The sequence below is a fragment of the Oncorhynchus masou genome, chromosome 13 (assembly GCF_036934945.1).
Source record: "Oncorhynchus masou masou isolate Uvic2021 chromosome 13, UVic_Omas_1.1, whole genome shotgun sequence".
Taxonomy (NCBI): domain Eukaryota; kingdom Metazoa; phylum Chordata; class Actinopteri; order Salmoniformes; family Salmonidae; genus Oncorhynchus; species Oncorhynchus masou.
In genome coordinates this window covers 23,916,636-23,935,279 of record NC_088224.1, presented here as the reverse complement: position 1 = coordinate 23,935,279, position 18,644 = coordinate 23,916,636, and the positions used below count along the sequence as shown (strand labels likewise).

Here is an 18,644-nt window from a genome sequence, read left to right as displayed (position 1 = left end):
GGGTGCTTTAAGCCTCAGCCTTAAATAAACCAGGTATTCTGTTAGGGTGTGAGTGTGCTGTGTCTGGGACGTGTCGTGGTCATTTCCTGTATTACTAAATGATGAGTTAAACCACACACCACTTAAAACTTCATATTTTAATAATATGAGCTTCACCATAGCCCTGTGACTCTCAGATCAATTCAGTGTCTATAAATGAATTCTCAGAGAGCTTTCAAAAGAAGACTTAATATCTTTTATAGCCAACTCACATGACAAACCACATATCTTAGGTACTTCACAAAGGGCCTTTTACTTGAGAGAGGAGTATCCCATAGTCAGATGGCATTAGCTATAAATTATTGTCCAGTTTGGTCTCTTAGGCGAGGTTCTACTTCTCGTTCTTGGTACTTCATAGTACCAAAACATTACCTCATCCAATGGCATATCAATTGTCAATTCTAGATACCCCCATCTCAAATGCATCCCTTCTCCTGGGCAAGCTCACGGAGGGGAGTGAGCCTCTAGGTCATATACTAGGTCAAGAGAAGGGCAACAGAGGGGACATACAATGGTTCCAGACACTGCCACACTCCTCCCCCCCAATGGGAAAGGGAGGGAGTGACTGGAGTACAGACATAGTGGAGCCCTTCACATGGTTTCACAGATATATTCATTATGAAGACAATGTTCAAGCTGGATTTCTCCCTTTCTGATATTCTGCCCATTACCATTCATGTAAAAGACACGCCTGACCTCTCCCCTCACTGGGCCCCAAGTGACTTTTCCCTAGAGAACTGCAACTGCCAACAGTATAGTCCAAAAGAAGACATTCTAATGACAAGTATAAAGTAAATAAAACATCTTATTTATCTTTGTTACCTAACTAATTCTGATTCAGCTATAACAGACGATTTAAAGAGGGGTTGTACGGGCTGTTTTCGCCTCATTTTAGCCAACTTTTGCCAATTAGCGTCAGTGCTTGACTGAGGTGAGATCAGACCGCTATTCTTCAGGGAAAGGGAAAATTGACTAGGTATCTCCAACTGAATGGATTCAACAAATGAGTCTTCCGCATTTAACCCAACCCCTCTGAATCAGAGGTGCGGGGGGGGGGGCCTTAAAATCGACATCCACGGGGAGTAGTGGGTTAACTGCCTCGCTCAGAATGACAGATTTTTACCTTGTCAGATTCGATCCAGCATCCTTCTGGTTACTGGCCCAAACGCTCTAACCACTAACCAGAGCTTCCGATGTGCGACCGCAATAAAGTTATTTAGAGGTTGAATATTCAGATTTGCAGCTCTATTGGGGATAGTTAGGGACCATCAATAAATTACACAATGTACATGGGACAATATTTTCACACCTTTCAGTTCTAATGAAAGTACTACAATATTTGATTACTAATTTTTACAATTGGTGAGGTTTCTAAGTAAGTGAAATTTGGAGCTATCAAATTTAGAAAATATTGTCCCATTTACATTGTGTTAGTTATTGACTGTCCCCAACTAGACCAATAGAGCTGCATTTCTGTTGAATATCCAACTTCCAATGTTACCACGGTCGGTGTGAGCTCTGAGAGAACACTTAAGCATTCACCCAGGGTTTATTCAATATTTATAAAAACTGGGTGGTTCCAGTCCTGAATGCTGATTGGCTGACAGCCATGGTTGATCAGACCATAAACCACAGGTATGACATAATTTTGCACGCCCAATTTTTCAGTTTTTGATTTGTTCAAAAAGTTGGAAATATCCAATAAATGTCGTTCCACTTCATGATTGTGTCCCACTTGTTGTTGATTCTTCACAAAAAAATACAGTTTTATATCTTTATGTTTGAAGCCTGAAATGTGGCAAAAGGTTGCAAAGGGGGCCGAATACTTTCGCAAGGCACTGTATCTTAAATGTAAAACAGACAACTAATTGTCTTTACACACCATCTGCTGACTGCCACGTATATACAAAAAGGATGTGCTTCTCTATAAAAGCAAAGAACACTGTTCGTTGAGCTTTTTTGTTCTTTTCTCTTCCTATAGAATTGCTACCACACAAGTCATCAGCATCTGGCTATGACTAGCATTCCTCAGAGACGAGGTCTACCCTAAACTATTAAATAAAATTATTATATTATTATATTCTCTCTTGGTTGTCATTCAGTTAAGTCTGTACTCGATTGAACTATAATTTATGTATACGACTACTATAGATGCCACATAGGCAGCTTTCAACTGGAAAAGTTATTTATTTTGGGGCAGTTCCTCCTCGCCCAGTGAGCTAGTCAGGAGGTAGACATTTTTGCAAATGTATATAAAAAAAATAAGAAATAACATTTACATAAATATTCAGACCCTTTACTCAGTACTTTGTTGAAGCACCTATGGCAGCGATTACAGCCTCGAGTCTTCTTGGGTATGACGCTACAAGCTTGGCACTGTATTTGGAGAGTTTCTCCCAATCTTTTCTGCAGATCCTCTCAAGCTCTGTCAGGTTGGATGGGGAGCGTCGCTGCACAGCTATTTTCAGGTCTGTCCAGATGTTCGATCAGGTTCAAGTCCGGGCTCTGGCTGGGCCATTCAAGAACATTCAAAGACTTGTCCAGAAACCACTTCTGTGTTGTCTCGTCTGTGGGCTTAAGGTGAAAGGTGAACCTTCGCCCCCGTCTAAGGTCCTGAGCAGGTTTTTACCAAGGATCTCTGTACTTTGAAAACCACCACTATGCTTAAAAACATGGAGAATGGTACTCAGTAATGTGTTGTATTGGATTTGCCCCAAGCATAAAACTTAGTAGTCAGGGCAAAAAGTTAATTGCTTTGCCACATCTTTTGCAGTATTACTTTAGTGCCTTGTTGCAAACAAGATTCATGTTTCAGAATGTTTTATTCTGTACAGGCTTCCTTCTTTTCACTCTGTCAATTAGGTTAGTATTGTAAAGTAACTGTTGTTGTTGATCCTTCCTCAAGTCTCTCCTATCACAGCCATTAAACTGTAACTGTTTTAAAAAGTCACCATTGGCATCATGATAAAAATCCCTGTGTGGTTTCCTTCCTCTCCGTCAGAGTTAGGAAGGATACCTGTATCTTGTATCAATACACACCCAATCAAAAGTGTAATTAATAGCTTCACCATGCTCAAAAGGATATTCAACGTCTGCTTTTTTCCATTTTTACACATCTACCAATAGCTGCCCTTCTTTGCGAGGCATTGGAAAACCTCCCTAGTCTTTATGGTTGAATATGTGTTTAAAATTCACTGCTCAACTGAGAGACCTTACAGATAAATGTACATGTGGGGTACAGAGACGAGCTGGCCATTAAAAAGAAAAAATGTAAACCCTATTATTGTCTATGCAACTTATTATTTGACTTGTAAAGTTAAGTGGGGCAGCAGGTAGCCTAGTGGTTGGACCAGTAACCGAAAAGTTGCTAGATTGAATCCCAGAGCTGACAAGGTAAAATTCTGCCCCTGAACAAGGCAGTTAACCCACTGTTCCTAGGCCTACATTGTAAATAAGACTTTGTTAACGGACTTGCCTAGTTAAATAAAAGGTTAAATATTTAAAAAATTAAGCACATTTTTACTCCTGAACTTATTTAGGCTTGCATAACAAAAGGGTTTGAATACTTATCGACTCAAGACATTTCAGCTTCTCATTTAATTACATTTGTAAACTTTTTTTTTTTTCTAAACATAATTCCACTTTTATATTAAATGGGGTATTGTGTGTAGGCCAGTGACAAAAATCAATTGAATCCATTTGAAAAATTCAGACTGTACAAAAATTGGGAAAAAGTCAAGGGGGTTCTGACGATTCTGTGCTTCTACCTTTTGAAGAAGGCATAGCTGCACCTTTTATATTCATATACTACATGGCCAAAAGTATGTGGATAACCCTCCAAATTAGCTGATTAGGCTATTTCAGCCACACCTGTTGCTGACAGGTGTATAAAACTGAGCACAGCCATGCAATTGCCATAGACAAACATTGGAAGTATAATGGCCCGTACTGATGAGCTCAGTGACGTCAGGTCGTCAAATTTCTGCCCTGCTAGAACTTCCCCAGTCAACTGTAAGTGTTATTGTGAAGTGGAAACGTCTAGGAGCAACCAAAGCTCAGCCGCGAAGTGGTAGGCCACACAAGCTTACAGAATGGGACCGCCGAGTGCTGAACTGCGTAAAAATCGTATGTCCTCGGTTGCAACACTCACTATTGAGTTTCAAACTGCCTCTGGAAGCAACGTCGGCACAATAACTGTTTGTAGGGAGCATCATGAAATGGGTTTCCTTGGCCAAGCAGCCGCAGATCACCATGTGCAATGTCAAGCGTCGGCTGGACTGGTGTAAAGCTCGCCGCCATTGGATTTTAGACGATTCTGTGCTTCCATTTTTTTGCCAACAGTTTGGTGAAGGCCCTTCCTGTTTCAGCATGACAATGCCCCATGCACAAAGCAAGATGCATAAAGAAGTAGTTTGCTGAGATCTGTGTGGAAGAACTTGACTGGCCTGCACAGAGCCCTGACCTCAACCCCATCGAACACCTTTGGGATCAATTAGAACGGCGACTTTGAGCCAGACATAATCGCCCAACATCAGTGCCCGACCTCACTAATGCTTGTGGATGAATAGAAGCAGCAATGTTCTAACATCTAGTGGAAAGCCTTCCCAGAAGAGAGGAGGCTGTTACGGCAGCAACGGGGGACTCCTCCATATTTAATGCAAATTCTTATTTACAAATGTTCAGCAAGCAGATGGCCAAAAGTATGTGGTCATGTAGTGGTCATGTAGTGTAAATATTTATATTCTGGACTCAGTCATTTCTCGTTCTGATAGGTCTTAAAATTGTTTTTTCTTTTTGTTTTATTTTTAAATTGTGTGTACTGCATTGGACCTGCGATAACATCTGCAAAACTGTGTACGTGACCGATAAACCTTGATTTGAGGGTGACTGAGCAAGAGGCAGAAGTCATACAAACAGAGGGAGGAATAGAAATGGAACAGATTTCAAGATGTGCTTTTCAACAAGGCAACATGTGAAAACATTCCTTCCCAGTACGTACCCAGTTTGTCTCCAGGTATAATGCTGGTCTTAAGGCTGCCCTCCTTACGAGCTCTCCTAATGGTCTGCAACTTCCTCAGAGCTACAAACAGCAAACATATGTCAGTGTGTGTGTGTGATAGAGACCCTACAGCGTGTACACACACGCTGTACATACATGTATGTATGATTGAAATTTTTTCAAGAGGTGTGGGTTGCTGAAATAGCAGTTGGCTGGATTCAACCTCATGCTACAGCAGTATACGTGTTCTGGAGGCAGAGGCTTAGACCACATCTATTCATTATTTTAAAGAGTGCGGTTGTATGCATGTCTACTCACCCTCTGTGTAGACAGAAAACTCAACTGAGGAGAACACTGCTGGTTCCAACACAACTTGCTGTAACAGACAGACAGACCATTAGGTTATCAGTCAGATTGATTCAATTATTGGTTTGAGGGTGCAGTCAACAGATAGGGGTGTGGTATTGTTCACCTGTATCTCCATATTGGCTGACTGACTGATGTCTTGCACCTGATTGGCCAGGTCCAGGATCATGGCGATGAACCTGCAGCTGTACTCTTTATAACAGTCCTTCATCAGGAGGGTGGAGGGGTGAAACACCTTCTACACATACAGAGGTAGTCAAGAAATACCAGTAGAGGGTGTAACACACATGCCAGACCCACACTTGAAGCTGTAATGAGCGATGAAATAGTTGATACACCACCTCACGGGTGTATCCTCAAAAAGCATGCATGGAAAAAAAATTTGGTTAGCTAACGTCGAAGCTTGCTTGCATGAGCTTGCCCTCTTCCGATTGGCTACCGTGCGGTAACTTCGCTGTAATTTGCATAATATTAGAAATGCAGAACATTGGTTGCTTGCTCTCTTGTGGTCGACCTTTAAGACTGTGAGTCTGTCCTCTTTTCCTTTCATTGAAAATGACTGGTTGCTGGTAGCAGATTCTTACCAAGTGCGAGTCCCCAGATACACAAACACAGTTACTTACAAAGTACCAGTAGAGGTGGTCAAAGCCGAGTGTGTGTTTGATGACCCTCCGTGAGGGGACAGGGAGGCGGCAGAGCTGACAGAGGTAGGATTTCCTTTGGTCATGCCCTTCACAGCAGTACTCCACCAGGTGCTGTAGACCTACAGGTCACAGGTAAAGGATCAGAAGTTAGGGGTAGTCACTGACACACAGGTGCGTTCAACAAGGGAAATAGTTTGTGAACATTGGCCAACGTTAGCAAATATATTCCATTTGTTTTGTGTTGTTCGCGATCGTTCGCCAATGTTTGCTAACAGTCAGAGAAGATACTGTACGGCGAACGTAAGTGTCTGTTTTGGGTCTAAACTACTGCTAAAAATAATCAAGTGGCCATGTAGATTTTTAGCTAAGTTGTTTTCAGTTTGAATATTGTCACTAAAAAGCAACAGTAATCCTTAGAAAATGTCACTGTTTGATGTTTCACCGTAACATTTCAGAATGTTAATTCAAAAATCGTTCAACTAAAATTGTTACTCTGGCTACATGTTCACTGCAAACATATTTTTTTGAACTCACCTCAGGTTTATGCTCTGACAAGTGAAGGGTTAAAGTTGATTTTGGGGGTATTCTAAAGACCCCCACCATTGATTAAGCAAATTAATAACATGCCATTGTACTTATGCTCACTGTCTAGCTGAATATTGAGGCCTCCGTCTGTCTAGCTCTCTGCCAAAACCTACAGCCCCACATCTGAGAAAAGGGATGGTCTACACTGTAAACATTCACGAAAACAAAAATTTTGAATTCAAGGTTAGGGTTAGCAGTGTGGTTAAGATTAGGTTTAAAATCTGATTTTATGAGACTCTGGCTGTACCAGCTAGTGACCACTCTGCAGAGCTGCCCCTAGAACAAGATTCATGACGAAAAACGCTAACATGCGTAGGGACACACTACTTTATTGATGTCGATCTGAGAGGCAGTGTTAGTGTGCTGTGAATAAAGAGACATCTGAACGAGGAAGTCGTCAACTGATCCTTTATCTCCGTTTGGCAACCTAATAGCTGGGTGATGGCCATTTCCTCTGCTATGTAGCAGTGGTTATTAGTGTTGTCACTATACCAGAATTTTTACATCGATACCAGGTTGATGGGAACTGACTCGGTTTCACTATATGAGAGTCTCTGTAACAAAAAAACACTTCTCCCACAAATATCTGCTTGGGCACGTCGTATAGTATTATGTTCATTGTGTGGGTGTTAAGTAACACTTCTCGGGAATAACAAGCCTCGTTGCACTGGTCATGGAAAACAAAGACGATAACATGCATGACCGTTATTATCTAGAATAGCGCTGATAAAGTCACAAAGTGATCATATAACTGACCTGATCAATGAGAATGTACATGTGTAAGTTGACAGTATAAGGAGATGTAAAACTTACGTTTGGTAAATAAAATACTAATTGGATTCAAGCATTTGTCATAAACTTGTTCAATATTTTAATTACCATCACAAACCTACAAAAGGTTTAATATCATGATACCAAAATGATAACACTGCAGATGTGACAGATTTTTCCCACTTCTTTTAGGTTTTTGCTCAATTATTATTTATTTTTTTAGAAAAATCAATAAATGTGTTAAGTCCACAATGACGCTTTAACCACAAAGATTCCTGTTTGTGTGTAGTTACCTTTTAAATGAAGTGGCATGAGACTAGCACTGTTTGGTTAGCAGTTATCTGGGGCGGCAGGGTAGCCTAGTGGTTAGAGCGTTGGCGTGTGATGGAGTATGCAAAACAAATGCCCATTGAAATGATGCAAATAATTATTTTGCCAGGTAGGCATAGGCTAATTTGTACTTAATATAAAAGGTTTTTGGGAAAGCCTTTCCATCTACCTGAATACTTATTATTTAAACTAGGCAAGTCAGTTAAAAAAATATTATTTACAATGACCGCCTACCCCAGCCAAACCCTCCCATTAACCCGGATGATGCTGGGCCAATTGTGTGCCACCCTATTAGCATCACCAACGGCTACACAAAGTGTTAAACACGTACGGCACACACGGCACACACAGACAAGGGCATTCCTTCAGAAAGTTGCTGGGAATACAAATCACTGATGCCTTCTGCTCATCTCTTACGATAAGCTTGGGCAAATGAATACATTTTCTAACAGGTTCAATACATTTAGTTTCTTTTCAAACTTACGACACATTTGACAGAAAGTAACAAATTCTAATAGTGAACCGCTTTTCACGTTATAGTATCGAAAAAGTCTCGGTACACCGTGCAACACTAGTAGTTATGGTAGTCTCTAGAACCAGAGTCTACTGCGATGTGCACATGCCATTTTGAGGTCACTGACATACTGTGTCACAGCCTTCCTCTTCCCCCCTGCTACAGTGTTTATGATAATGGTTCCTACCCAGCAGAGGGTGTTTCCTGTTGGGGTCTCTGTGGTACTCTTGTATAGTCATCCTTTCTGGTCTGTCAGCTAGAGAGGAAGAGGGATGTAGTGAGAGGAAAAAAGGGATAGATTTAGTCAACACAGATGTTAAACTAGATATAAAGAAGTGATTGAAGAGAAAAGGACATGCACACTCACCTCTGATACACTCAGCCAGCCTGTCAGTCTGAGTCAGGGCCTGCATGACTGAGAGACAGAAAGAAAGTTAGTTAATCGTGTGGAGTAACTTCTTACTGTACCAATGAATAGCAGTGATGTGACAGTTGTACCTTTAGAGTAGCCACTTGTCCTCAACTTCACAGACACACTCTTAGGCATGTCCAGCACCTACACACAAATACACACACGTGAGTAGGCCCGACACGGCACACACACCAATCACAATGAGAAAACCAGTACAGTTACCCGTAGCACTCCAGGTCCATTCTTGTCCATCTCTTTGACAGCTAACGGCCGTAGGAGGTTCAACATATCCATGTTAGGCATCCAGGAGAAACTCAACACATCAGGGTCTGTGTAGCTCTGATACACACACAAATTAAACAAAACAAATTACAGACTACTCTGGCTGCAGTTTAATTGGTGTGTGTGTGTGTGTGTGTGTGTGTGTGTGTGTGTGTGTGTGTGTGTGTGTGTGTGTGTGTATTTACATAGTAGTTGGAGAGGTGGTCAGCAGAGAGGAGGTGGTCTATGATCTGTCCTGGGCCACACTTCTCCTCACAACTGTGACAAAGGTAGAAAGTATCCCTCCCCTCTGGACTCACACACAATGTCACCAGGCACAGACCTGGGACATACACAAATGAAGAAGTCAGAAAGACACAAGTCACAGACCTGGGACATACACAAATGAAGAAGTTAGAAAGAAACACACACTTACCGATGATGGGATATGGGGTGTTTGTGGGTTTCCTGGCCAGATGCTCCAGAACCAAGAAAGGGGCAAAGTAAACTACACAAAAGAAAAAGAGCAGAGAGATCAATCTAGTCCATTCACATTGTGAATATTGAAGAGGTAGGGGCTAGGAGAGCAGGCTAGGGATCGAAATGGAAGTCCACTGTTAACTACTTTGTAAACTGAAGACAGCAGATTTGGCTTACCTTGACCGTGGTACTCATCTGAGAGAGAGAGGGGAAGAGAAAGTGGGAGGGTGAGAGATGTCATGGAAATAGGAAATATTGGTTAAATAATCTCTCTGATACTGTGAATTCAAATAGACTATTACAAAGTAACAAGTAGAGTTGGTTCATGGAGTAACTGCCGGACTCAGTCCACTCCTTTTATACAAGTTTCATAGTCCCTCCACGTTTTGCTAATAACCATATCCCCTCAGCTTTACTCCACCATTGTTTCCAAATCTAAGTTCTTCCCTCTAGGTGGGGTTTCTGTCACGGATCCCCCCGGTACTGATGCTCAATCGGTCCACCAGTTCCGGAGGTCTACGTCACCGGCTTTCTAGGCTTCACTGAATGGGACTCATCAACCCCGGACTGTCTTGTCTGATTACACACAAACACCTGGTTCCCATTTCCCCTGATTAGTATATTATATATGTGCCCTCTGACTTTGTCAGTTATTGTTCACGTCTGTATCGTCCAACAAGGTTACCCTCGCTCTTTTGTTTGGGTACATCCCAGTGTTTTTGTATTCGTGTTTTTTTGGGTGTATTAAACCCCAATTGTGTATTCCTGTACCTGTCTCCAAATCCTTTATACCAGCGTGACAGTTTCCCCTCCCTCTAGTTCTTTAGATCAATTATATTGGTGGCGCGCCTATACATAATCTCCAAAAACTAATAAGTAGATTACTATAGGCAATAAGATTGCTACCTGCCATTATCGGACCACAATATTACTACGGGCCATTATAGGTTTAAGTACAGATAACTATAGGCCATTATATAATTATACCAATAAATACACTTAACCCCAAGATTACACAGTGTCTTTGCTCACTCCCTTTAGTGCCATTCAGCCTTTTAACAAGAAACACATTCTCCTAACAGAAAACCCCCATAGAGACAAAGGGGAAGCCCTTCTCCCAAACTGTTACTTTTGAAATTAAGATTTAAGAGCTGTCTCAGACACACAGAATAGTGACTGGGTTGACAGAAAGCAACCCTATGCTGGTAACCTGGCACAGTGCACAGACCATACCCAAGGTACTCTATCGGTTTGAGCGTTGGGCTGGTAACCAATAGGTCGCTAGTTTGAATCCCCTAGCCAACAAGGTGAAAACAACAAGGTGATTTATATGAAATATGATCTATAATTACTTACAATTTCTTGGAAGGATAACTATTTCACTGATATTGTAATCATATGCTAAAAGGCAGCTTTTCTGTGCTGGAATGGTGTAGGAATACCCCAACAAAAGTGGGCATATACCGGTAATGACATTTTTCTTTTTACACAAGTAGACCGTTGATTGGCCAGCTCATCCTCAAGGAGATAACATGTTCGATGAGGAAATGGCAAGCATTTTTTAAACGGTCCGCATGAGATACAAGTTTGAGGTTTTGAAGCGTTTTTCTCCGATTTATGCGTTGGCCACAAATATAGGGCAAGTAAACATCTTCAGTATCTGTAAAAATGTGAACGTTTTAAAAAGTGAGATTTTCACTGGACAGTTACTTTGTTACACTTCAACCTTTCTTTATCCGTTTTTCACATATCACCCCAAAAAACAATTCTAAGCATTCTGCAACAAGAGACACACCCTACCTGTCTGGAAGAGCTCTGCCACTTGCTGTAGTTGATGGGACAGACACAGACAGATAAAACATGCAGTGATTTTAATGCCAATTTAAAAAACAGCAATATGAAAATACTAATGTCTCCAACTTAAAGCACATCCTTGAACAAAAAGTACACTGAGTTTCAGTTCATCACAAGACCTTGATTTCCTGCTGTGGTTTGTACAGGCAGTGTTCCTATGGCAGGGGCAGCAATCAGTCTTCCTGCAGAGCTACTGGCTATTGTTCCAGCCCTGCACGAATACACAAGATAAATAACCTGCTCATTGTGGCCATGAACTGAAACAGATGTATTAAAGCAGGGCTGGAGCAAAAGCCTGCACCCCCAGTAGCTCTCAAGGAGGGTTGGCCTGCCATAGCTTAGAAATGCAGTTTGTACAAAACACATCTTGAACAATTATGAGCTGCTTGACATCCCACCTGTTGATGTTGCTTCCTGCGGACATGCTGCTTGAAACGGCGGATGGTGTCAAACCTCACACCACAGTCCTACAGCCGAAAATAACATTTATCATAGCCACGACAAACAAGAACTGTATACAAGTCATATGGATAGAATAATCACCTAACCACCTTTACAACAACAACAACAAAAAAAAGTGTCAAAACACATTCACATACCAGTCACCCATATGGAGCATGATCAGGGCCAGTTTGAAAATGCAATACTAAATAGGAGTGTGAAAATTATAAAATGCATTTTTCTATCAGTGTGCATGATTCATACCACAATTAAATTGCAAAGTTGAAATAAAACTAGAAAATGGTTCAGAAATTCTAAATGGTCATTGGAAGCCAAATAAACAGAAAATCCTAAATGCACTGTGCAAAATGAAGTCGAAAGTGGATGTTTTCATTTTTCAAATAACCAATTTAACATTCTCACGTAACATCGTCCATGTTAATTTTCAGTGTATGGAAATTGACTCGGAACAAATGCAACTATTCAGGTCTAAGCAAGGCCTACTCATCATTACAGGATGTACCAAACGGACACTCTTTACATTTAAACTGCCTTTGTTTAAAAATTAAATTAAATATATTTTTTAATATAAATTTATCAATAAATAAAAACTGCAAAAAAAAGAAACATCCTCTCACTGTCAACTGCGTTTATTTTCAGCAAATTTAACATGTGTAAATATTTGTATGAACATAACAAGATTCAACAATTAAGACAAACTGAACAAGTTCCACAGACATTCCATTTCAGTTAGTCAGTTAGTGCCCTTGAACAAAAGAGGGGCGGGCAAAATCAAAAGTAACAGTCGGTATCTGGTGTGGCCACCAGCTGCATTATGTACTGCAGTGCATCTCCTCCTCATGGACTGCACCAGATTTGCCAGTTCTTGCAGTGAGATGTTACCCCACTCTTCCACCAAGGCACCTGCAAGTTCCTGGACACTCTTGGGGGGGGGTCCCAGACGTGGGAGCCGGGCTCGTCGCTGGCCATGGCAGAACAGTGACATTCCTGTCTTGCAGGAATTCACGCACAAAACGAGCAGTATGCCTGGTGGCATTGTCATGCTGGAGGGTCATGTCAGGATGAGCCTGCAGGAAGGGTACCACATGAGGGAGGAGGATGTCTGTCCCTGTAACGCACAGTTGAGTTGAGATTGCCTGCAATGACGAACAAGCTCAGTTCGATGATGCTGTGACACACCGCCCCAGACCATAACGGACCCTCCACATCGATCTCGCTCCAGAGTACAGGCCACAGTGTAACGCTCATTCCGCCGACGATAGACGCAAATCCGACCATCACCCCTGTTGAGACCAAACCGCGACTCGTCAGTGAAGAGCACTTTTTGCCAGTCCTGTCTGGTTCAGCGACGGTGGGTTTGTGCCCATAGGCGACGTTGTTGCCAGTGATGTCTGGTGAGGACCTGCCTTACAACAGGCCCTCAATCAAGCCCTCAGTCCAGCCTATTGTGGGCAGTCTGAGCACCGATGGAGGGATTGTGCATTACTGGTGTAATTCAGGCAGTTGTTGCCATCCTGTACCTGTCCTGCAGGTGTGATGTTCGGATGTACCGATCCTGTGCAGGTGTTACACGTGGCCTGCAACTGCGAGAAAGATCAGTTGTCCATTCTGTTTCCCTGTAGCGCTGTCTTACGGTACGGACATTGCAATTTATTGCCCTGGCCACATCTGCAGTCCTCATGCCTCCTTGCAGCACGTTCACACAGATGAGCAGGGACCCTGGGCATCTTTCTTTTGGTGCTTTTCAGAGTCAGTAGAAAGTCCTCTTCAGTATCCTACGTTTTCATAACTGTGACCTTAATTGCCTACATTCTGTAAGCTGTTAGTGTCTTAACCGTTCCACAGGTGCATGTTCATTAATTGTTGATGGTTCATTGAACAAGCCTGGGAAACAGTGTTTAAACCCTTTACAATGAAGATATTTGGATTTTCACAAATTATCTTTGAGGCAGGGTCCTTCTTTTTTTGCATAGAGAGCTCGAATTCCACGTGAATTCACAATGCAGCGGTGCTGCTGCCAGCAACAGTTTGGGTCTCACTGAGCATCCCTTTCAGATGGTTAAGGATTGCACCTGTGCCACAAATATTGTATCTCAATTCCAAATCGTAACGTTTGCATTTCGTTCTCAAAGTACTGCCATTCAGGACTTCGCTGCTGTCGCTTGCCTTTCTCTGCTATTTTTCCAACTGTTAGCCACAATGATGTAGTTGTGGCGAGTCGACTCCAAAAATGTATTAACCACGCGAATGTACAAAATATACCCCAAAATGTACATGCACAAATTCACACAAAATTTGGCTTTTAAAAACATGTATTTATTTAAAAAAAAATTAGAATGTGCTCACCTCCCCACAAACTTTAGACCATGTGTTAGTGAGAAGAGCGAAAATCAGAAGACCGGGGTAAAATTCCTGAAGGACCCATACAACAATTGATAATGTGCATTTCTCATTTAAATTGGACCTAGTAGGCTAGTAAATACAGTGCCTTGCGAAAGTATTCGGCCCCCTTGAACTTTGTGACCTTTTGCCACATTTCAGGCTTCAAACAAAGATATAAAACTGTATTTTTTTTTGTGAAGAATCAACAACAAGTGGGACACAATCATGAAGTGGAACGACATTTATTGGATATTTCAAACTTTAACAAATCAAAAACTGAAAAAAAATAGGTGTGCAAAATTATTCAGCACCCTTTTCAGCCCCTTCAGTTAATACTTTGTAGCGCCACCTTTTGCTGCGATTACAGCTGTAAGTCGCTTGGGGTATGTCTATCAGTTTTGCACATCGAGAGACTGAAATTTTTTCCCATTCCTCCTTGCAAAACAGCTCAAGCTCAGTGAGGTTGGATGGAGAGCATTTGTGAACAGCAGTTTTCAGTTCTTTCCACAGATTCTCGATTGGATTCAGGTCTGGACTTTGACTTGGCCATTCTAACACCTGGATATGTTTATTTTTGAACCATTCCATTGTAGATTTTGCTTTATGTTTTGGATCATTGTCTTGTTGGAAGACAAATCTCCGTCCCAGTCTCAGGTCTTTTGCAGACTCCATCAGGTTGTCTTCCAGAATGGTCCTGTATTTGGCTCCATCCATCTTCCCATCAATTTTAACCATCTTCCCTGTCCCTGCTGAAGAAAAGCAGGCCCAAACCATGATGCTGCCACCACCATGTTTGACAGTGGGGATGGTGTGTGTTCAGGGTGATGAGCGGCGTTGCTGTCACGCCAAACATAACGTTTTGCATTGTTGCCAAAATGTTCAATTTTGGTTTCATCTGACCAGAGCACCTTCTTCCACATGTTTGGTGTGTCTCCCAGGTGGCTTGTGGCAAACTTTAAACGACACTTTTTATGGATATCTTTAAGAAATGTCTTTCTTCTTGCCACTCTTCCATAAAGGCCAGATTTGTGCAATATACGACTGATTGTTGTCCTATGGACAGAGTCTCCCACCTCAGCTGTAGATCTCTGCAGTTCATCCAGAGTGATCATGGGCCTCTTGGCTGCATCTCTGATCAGTCTTCTCCTTGTATGAGCTGAACGTTTAGAGGGACGGCCAGGTCTTGGTAGATTTGCAGTGGTCTGATACTCCTTCCATTTCAATATTATCGCTTGCACAGTGCTCCTTGGGATGCTTAAAGCTTGGGAAATCTTTTGTATCCAAATCCGGCTTTAAACGTCTTCACAACAGTATCTCGGACCTGCCTGGTGTGTTCCTTGTTCTTCATGATGCTCTCTGCGCTTTTAACGGACCTCTGAGACTATCACAGTGCAGGTGCATTTATACAGAGACTTGATTACACACAGGTGGATTGTATTTATCATCATTAGTCATTTAGGTCAACATTGGATCATTCAGAGATCCTCACTGAACTTCTGGAGAGAGTTTGCTGCACTGAAAGTAAAGGGGCTGAATAATTTTGCATGCCCAATTTTTCAGTTTTTGATTTGTTAAAAAAGTTGGAAATATCCAATAAATGTCATTCCACTTCATGATTGTGTCCCACTTGTTGATTCTTCACAAAGAAAATACAGTTTTATATCTTTATGTTTGAAGCCTGAAATGTGGCAAAAGGTCACAAAGTTCAAGGGGGTCGAATACTTTCGCAAGGCACTGTAGATAGGCTATATGTATTTCAAGTTTTGGAATATCATAGGCAACGTGAGTTATTATACCGGTATACAGTCGAGTTTAACAGGCGAACCGTTTATATTTTACATTGAAGTAGGACCTACTGTAAGTACTATTATTGCATTTTTTTGTAGCCTGCCTTAGACAATGTTTCAGAATTCGCTGGTTATCAATCATAGTTCATGCAAAACATTGTTGAATTAAAACGTTCTGCTGACACGTTCACAAGAATTTGCCATTGTTCCAGAAACTGACAGTCCTTTTCCAGATACAGCATAAATTACTGCTAAAGATTAAAACATCCTGCCAACAAAGTAAATAGACTGGTAGCTTATGTAAAATATTTGACAGTATGCTTAGGCTACAGTATTGCTGTGCAATAGCAGTGCGACATCATTGCCTTTTTTAATCTCTGAGCCTATACAAAGGCAGGACATTGAATCCCAATAATCTATTGATAAACTAAAATATTTACTTATTTCACATGCCATGGCCTAATGTCAATAGTTCCAAATTATACAACAAATAAAGGGGGTTATTGTTGCCATAAGGTGTTTAGGCAGAGTTATTCACAAACACATTTTTATGACTGATCTGATTTATAAAATGAGAATGTGTATGCCAAGTTTATAATTCTGAAAATGTGTGCGCACAGTCGTTTCAGAAATGACACACACATATATTCAGTGTAAAATTTACACAACAGTTTTAAATGAGGCCAAAGGGCACCAAAACAGCAGAGAAGTTGAGCCCTGTACTTCAACGCTCTTAGTGTCAGTTTCTGCAACTACTATGTCGTTTACTTTATGCATCTACATATTACAAAATAGGTTTTTCAGCTAGGGATTTGTCTTAAGATTAAGGATCCCAATTTCATTTAAACCCCTACTCATCATGAATATGTAGGGACTGAACCACCTCGGTTACAATTAAACATCCTTTGACCTCCGCCATCTATTGCGTCTTGCCTATGCCGCTCTGCCATTGCTCATCCATATATTTATATATTCTTATTTCATTCCTTACTTAGAGTTGTGTGTATTAGGTAGTTGTTGCAGACTTGTTAGATTACATGTTAGATATTGTTGTGCAACTATGCCTGAGACAAGAGAAATTGCATTGGCTCCCTAAGCTAAATTGCCTAGGTTTAGCAGGTTCAGTTGCTATTCTGGTGTACAGGAGAGCAGTTTGAACCCTGTCAGTTACAGTAGTCTAAACATCAATGCGAGAGCGTTACACGGCTATGATGTTTCATTGCATGGTGGTGGTGTTGTTCTCCTGGTTCACGCTTCCAGAAAGCGATTTGCATACACTTTGAAAATGAAGAGAAAAATGCTAAATTTGGAAGTTGTAAAATAAAAAAAAGCCCCTTTCCATTTATAAGTCTGTTCACCATTTACCTTTTCCAATCAGCTATCTTCATTTTAACATTGCAATTTCATTGTGGCATGAATCATGCACACTGATATAAACATACACATGCATTTCAATTGAGCATTTAAGTTTCGGAATTTTAAAACGAGCACTGATCATCCTCCATACACCCCGACCATTCAACAGTTGTGGCATGACAAACCCAGCAAGACAAACCCACCTGACAAGCGAGCCGATAAGGCAACATTTATCTTGCTTGGTTTACGTTTCGTTTCCTCGACCCAGTCCGTCAAAATTGCTGTGTTCTCTATCGTGTGAATCTGTAACACAACACAACGGAAGCTGTAAATAACCGGCTGGGAGAAAATGTTTGATCTTGATGGTAAAGAAGTTGCCTCTGCCGCGTGGTAGACGAAAACCTGAGATAAGTTGAAGCAGCACTTTCTGTTATTAAGAATATACGGTTAGGGAGAAGTATGGTCGCCTGGAGGTTAACTTCGCAATACCTACAAACTTCAAAGCCAACTAATAACTGTCAAACCAAGCTATAAAATGAGACGTGATTTGCTTAGCAGCGAAATTCGCTGTGGAATGTGATGCCTTCCACACCACGCACAATCGATAAAAAAGGACTAACCATCGTCCACAAAACAGCCTAATTTTACCTAGAATACTTCTGCTAAAACATCCCGTCTTCGACCGTAAATAGCTGAAAACTTTACGTTCTCTTGTTTAGAGGTGTGTCTCAACAATTTATGCGAAATTGCGGGAACGGCGCGCGAAGTCTTCACTGCAGTTGCGCAAAGGACTTATCCAGTTTAAACAGCGACTGCCTTGAAGTAAAAACACTCAGCACCATGAGTTTGTTGATCATATATTTTATCATTTTTCATACTGCCAAAGTAACAAACGGCCAGGTTAAGATAAGCTGATCTAACGGTACACTTCTGTAATGCTTTTAATACAAATACAACATATGAACAATTTTACTCACCTCTATATTTCCTTCTTTGTGCTTGAACTTTAATATTCGTGCGGAATTTCTTACAACTTCTGAATAGAGAAAAACTTACAGATGCATATGGTACGATCCTGTTGTGTTCCGCCTGAAGCCGCCCCTCTACAAAATGTGTGGGTTAAATTAGTGTTCCGCGATGCCACTGTCTAATAATGGATGTCAAAAAAGAACGATAGCAAAAATTTGTTATGTCAAAATTATTTCATACTCCACATTTAGGGGGGCCACAAGGGGGTCCAAAATTGTTGTCACAGGGGCACTGGCCCCCGCCAGAACCGCTAGTGGGACCAGCTCGGTTTGTTACTTTGTAATAAAGTATATTTTGAATTCACAAGCTCCGGTGTCTAAGCTATATTTTTAATAATGAGTATTTCCACGACAAAGATCACTGAGGTCATGAT

At 41.3% G+C, this 18,644-nt stretch overlaps 1 protein-coding gene across 1 annotated transcript in view; it reads right to left on the bottom strand.

The window, feature by feature from the left end:
* LOC135553287 (uncharacterized) overlaps window positions 1-18,004 on the bottom strand; it is a 93,419-nt gene extending 75,415 nt beyond the window's left edge. Inside the window, exons 1-15 of the mRNA XM_064985454.1 lie at window positions 17,891-18,004; window positions 17,446-17,545; window positions 11,654-11,722; window positions 11,202-11,226; window positions 9,579-9,596; window positions 9,358-9,429; window positions 9,128-9,264; window positions 8,883-8,999; window positions 8,747-8,804; window positions 8,616-8,663; window positions 8,436-8,504; window positions 6,028-6,167; window positions 5,511-5,642; window positions 5,357-5,414; window positions 5,039-5,119 (exon numbers count right to left, since the gene is read on the bottom strand). Coding sequence (XP_064841526.1) covers window positions 5,039-5,119; window positions 5,357-5,414; window positions 5,511-5,642; window positions 6,028-6,167; window positions 8,436-8,504; window positions 8,616-8,663; window positions 8,747-8,804; window positions 8,883-8,999; window positions 9,128-9,264; window positions 9,358-9,429; window positions 9,579-9,596; window positions 11,202-11,226; window positions 11,654-11,722; window positions 17,446-17,472 — 1,051 coding nt within the window. The 5' untranslated portion in view covers window positions 17,473-17,545; window positions 17,891-18,004. The remainder of the gene's footprint in view (window positions 1-5,038; window positions 5,120-5,356; window positions 5,415-5,510; window positions 5,643-6,027; window positions 6,168-8,435; window positions 8,505-8,615; window positions 8,664-8,746; window positions 8,805-8,882; window positions 9,000-9,127; window positions 9,265-9,357; window positions 9,430-9,578; window positions 9,597-11,201; window positions 11,227-11,653; window positions 11,723-17,445; window positions 17,546-17,890) is intronic.
* Between the last annotated feature and the right edge of the window lie 640 nt (window positions 18,005-18,644).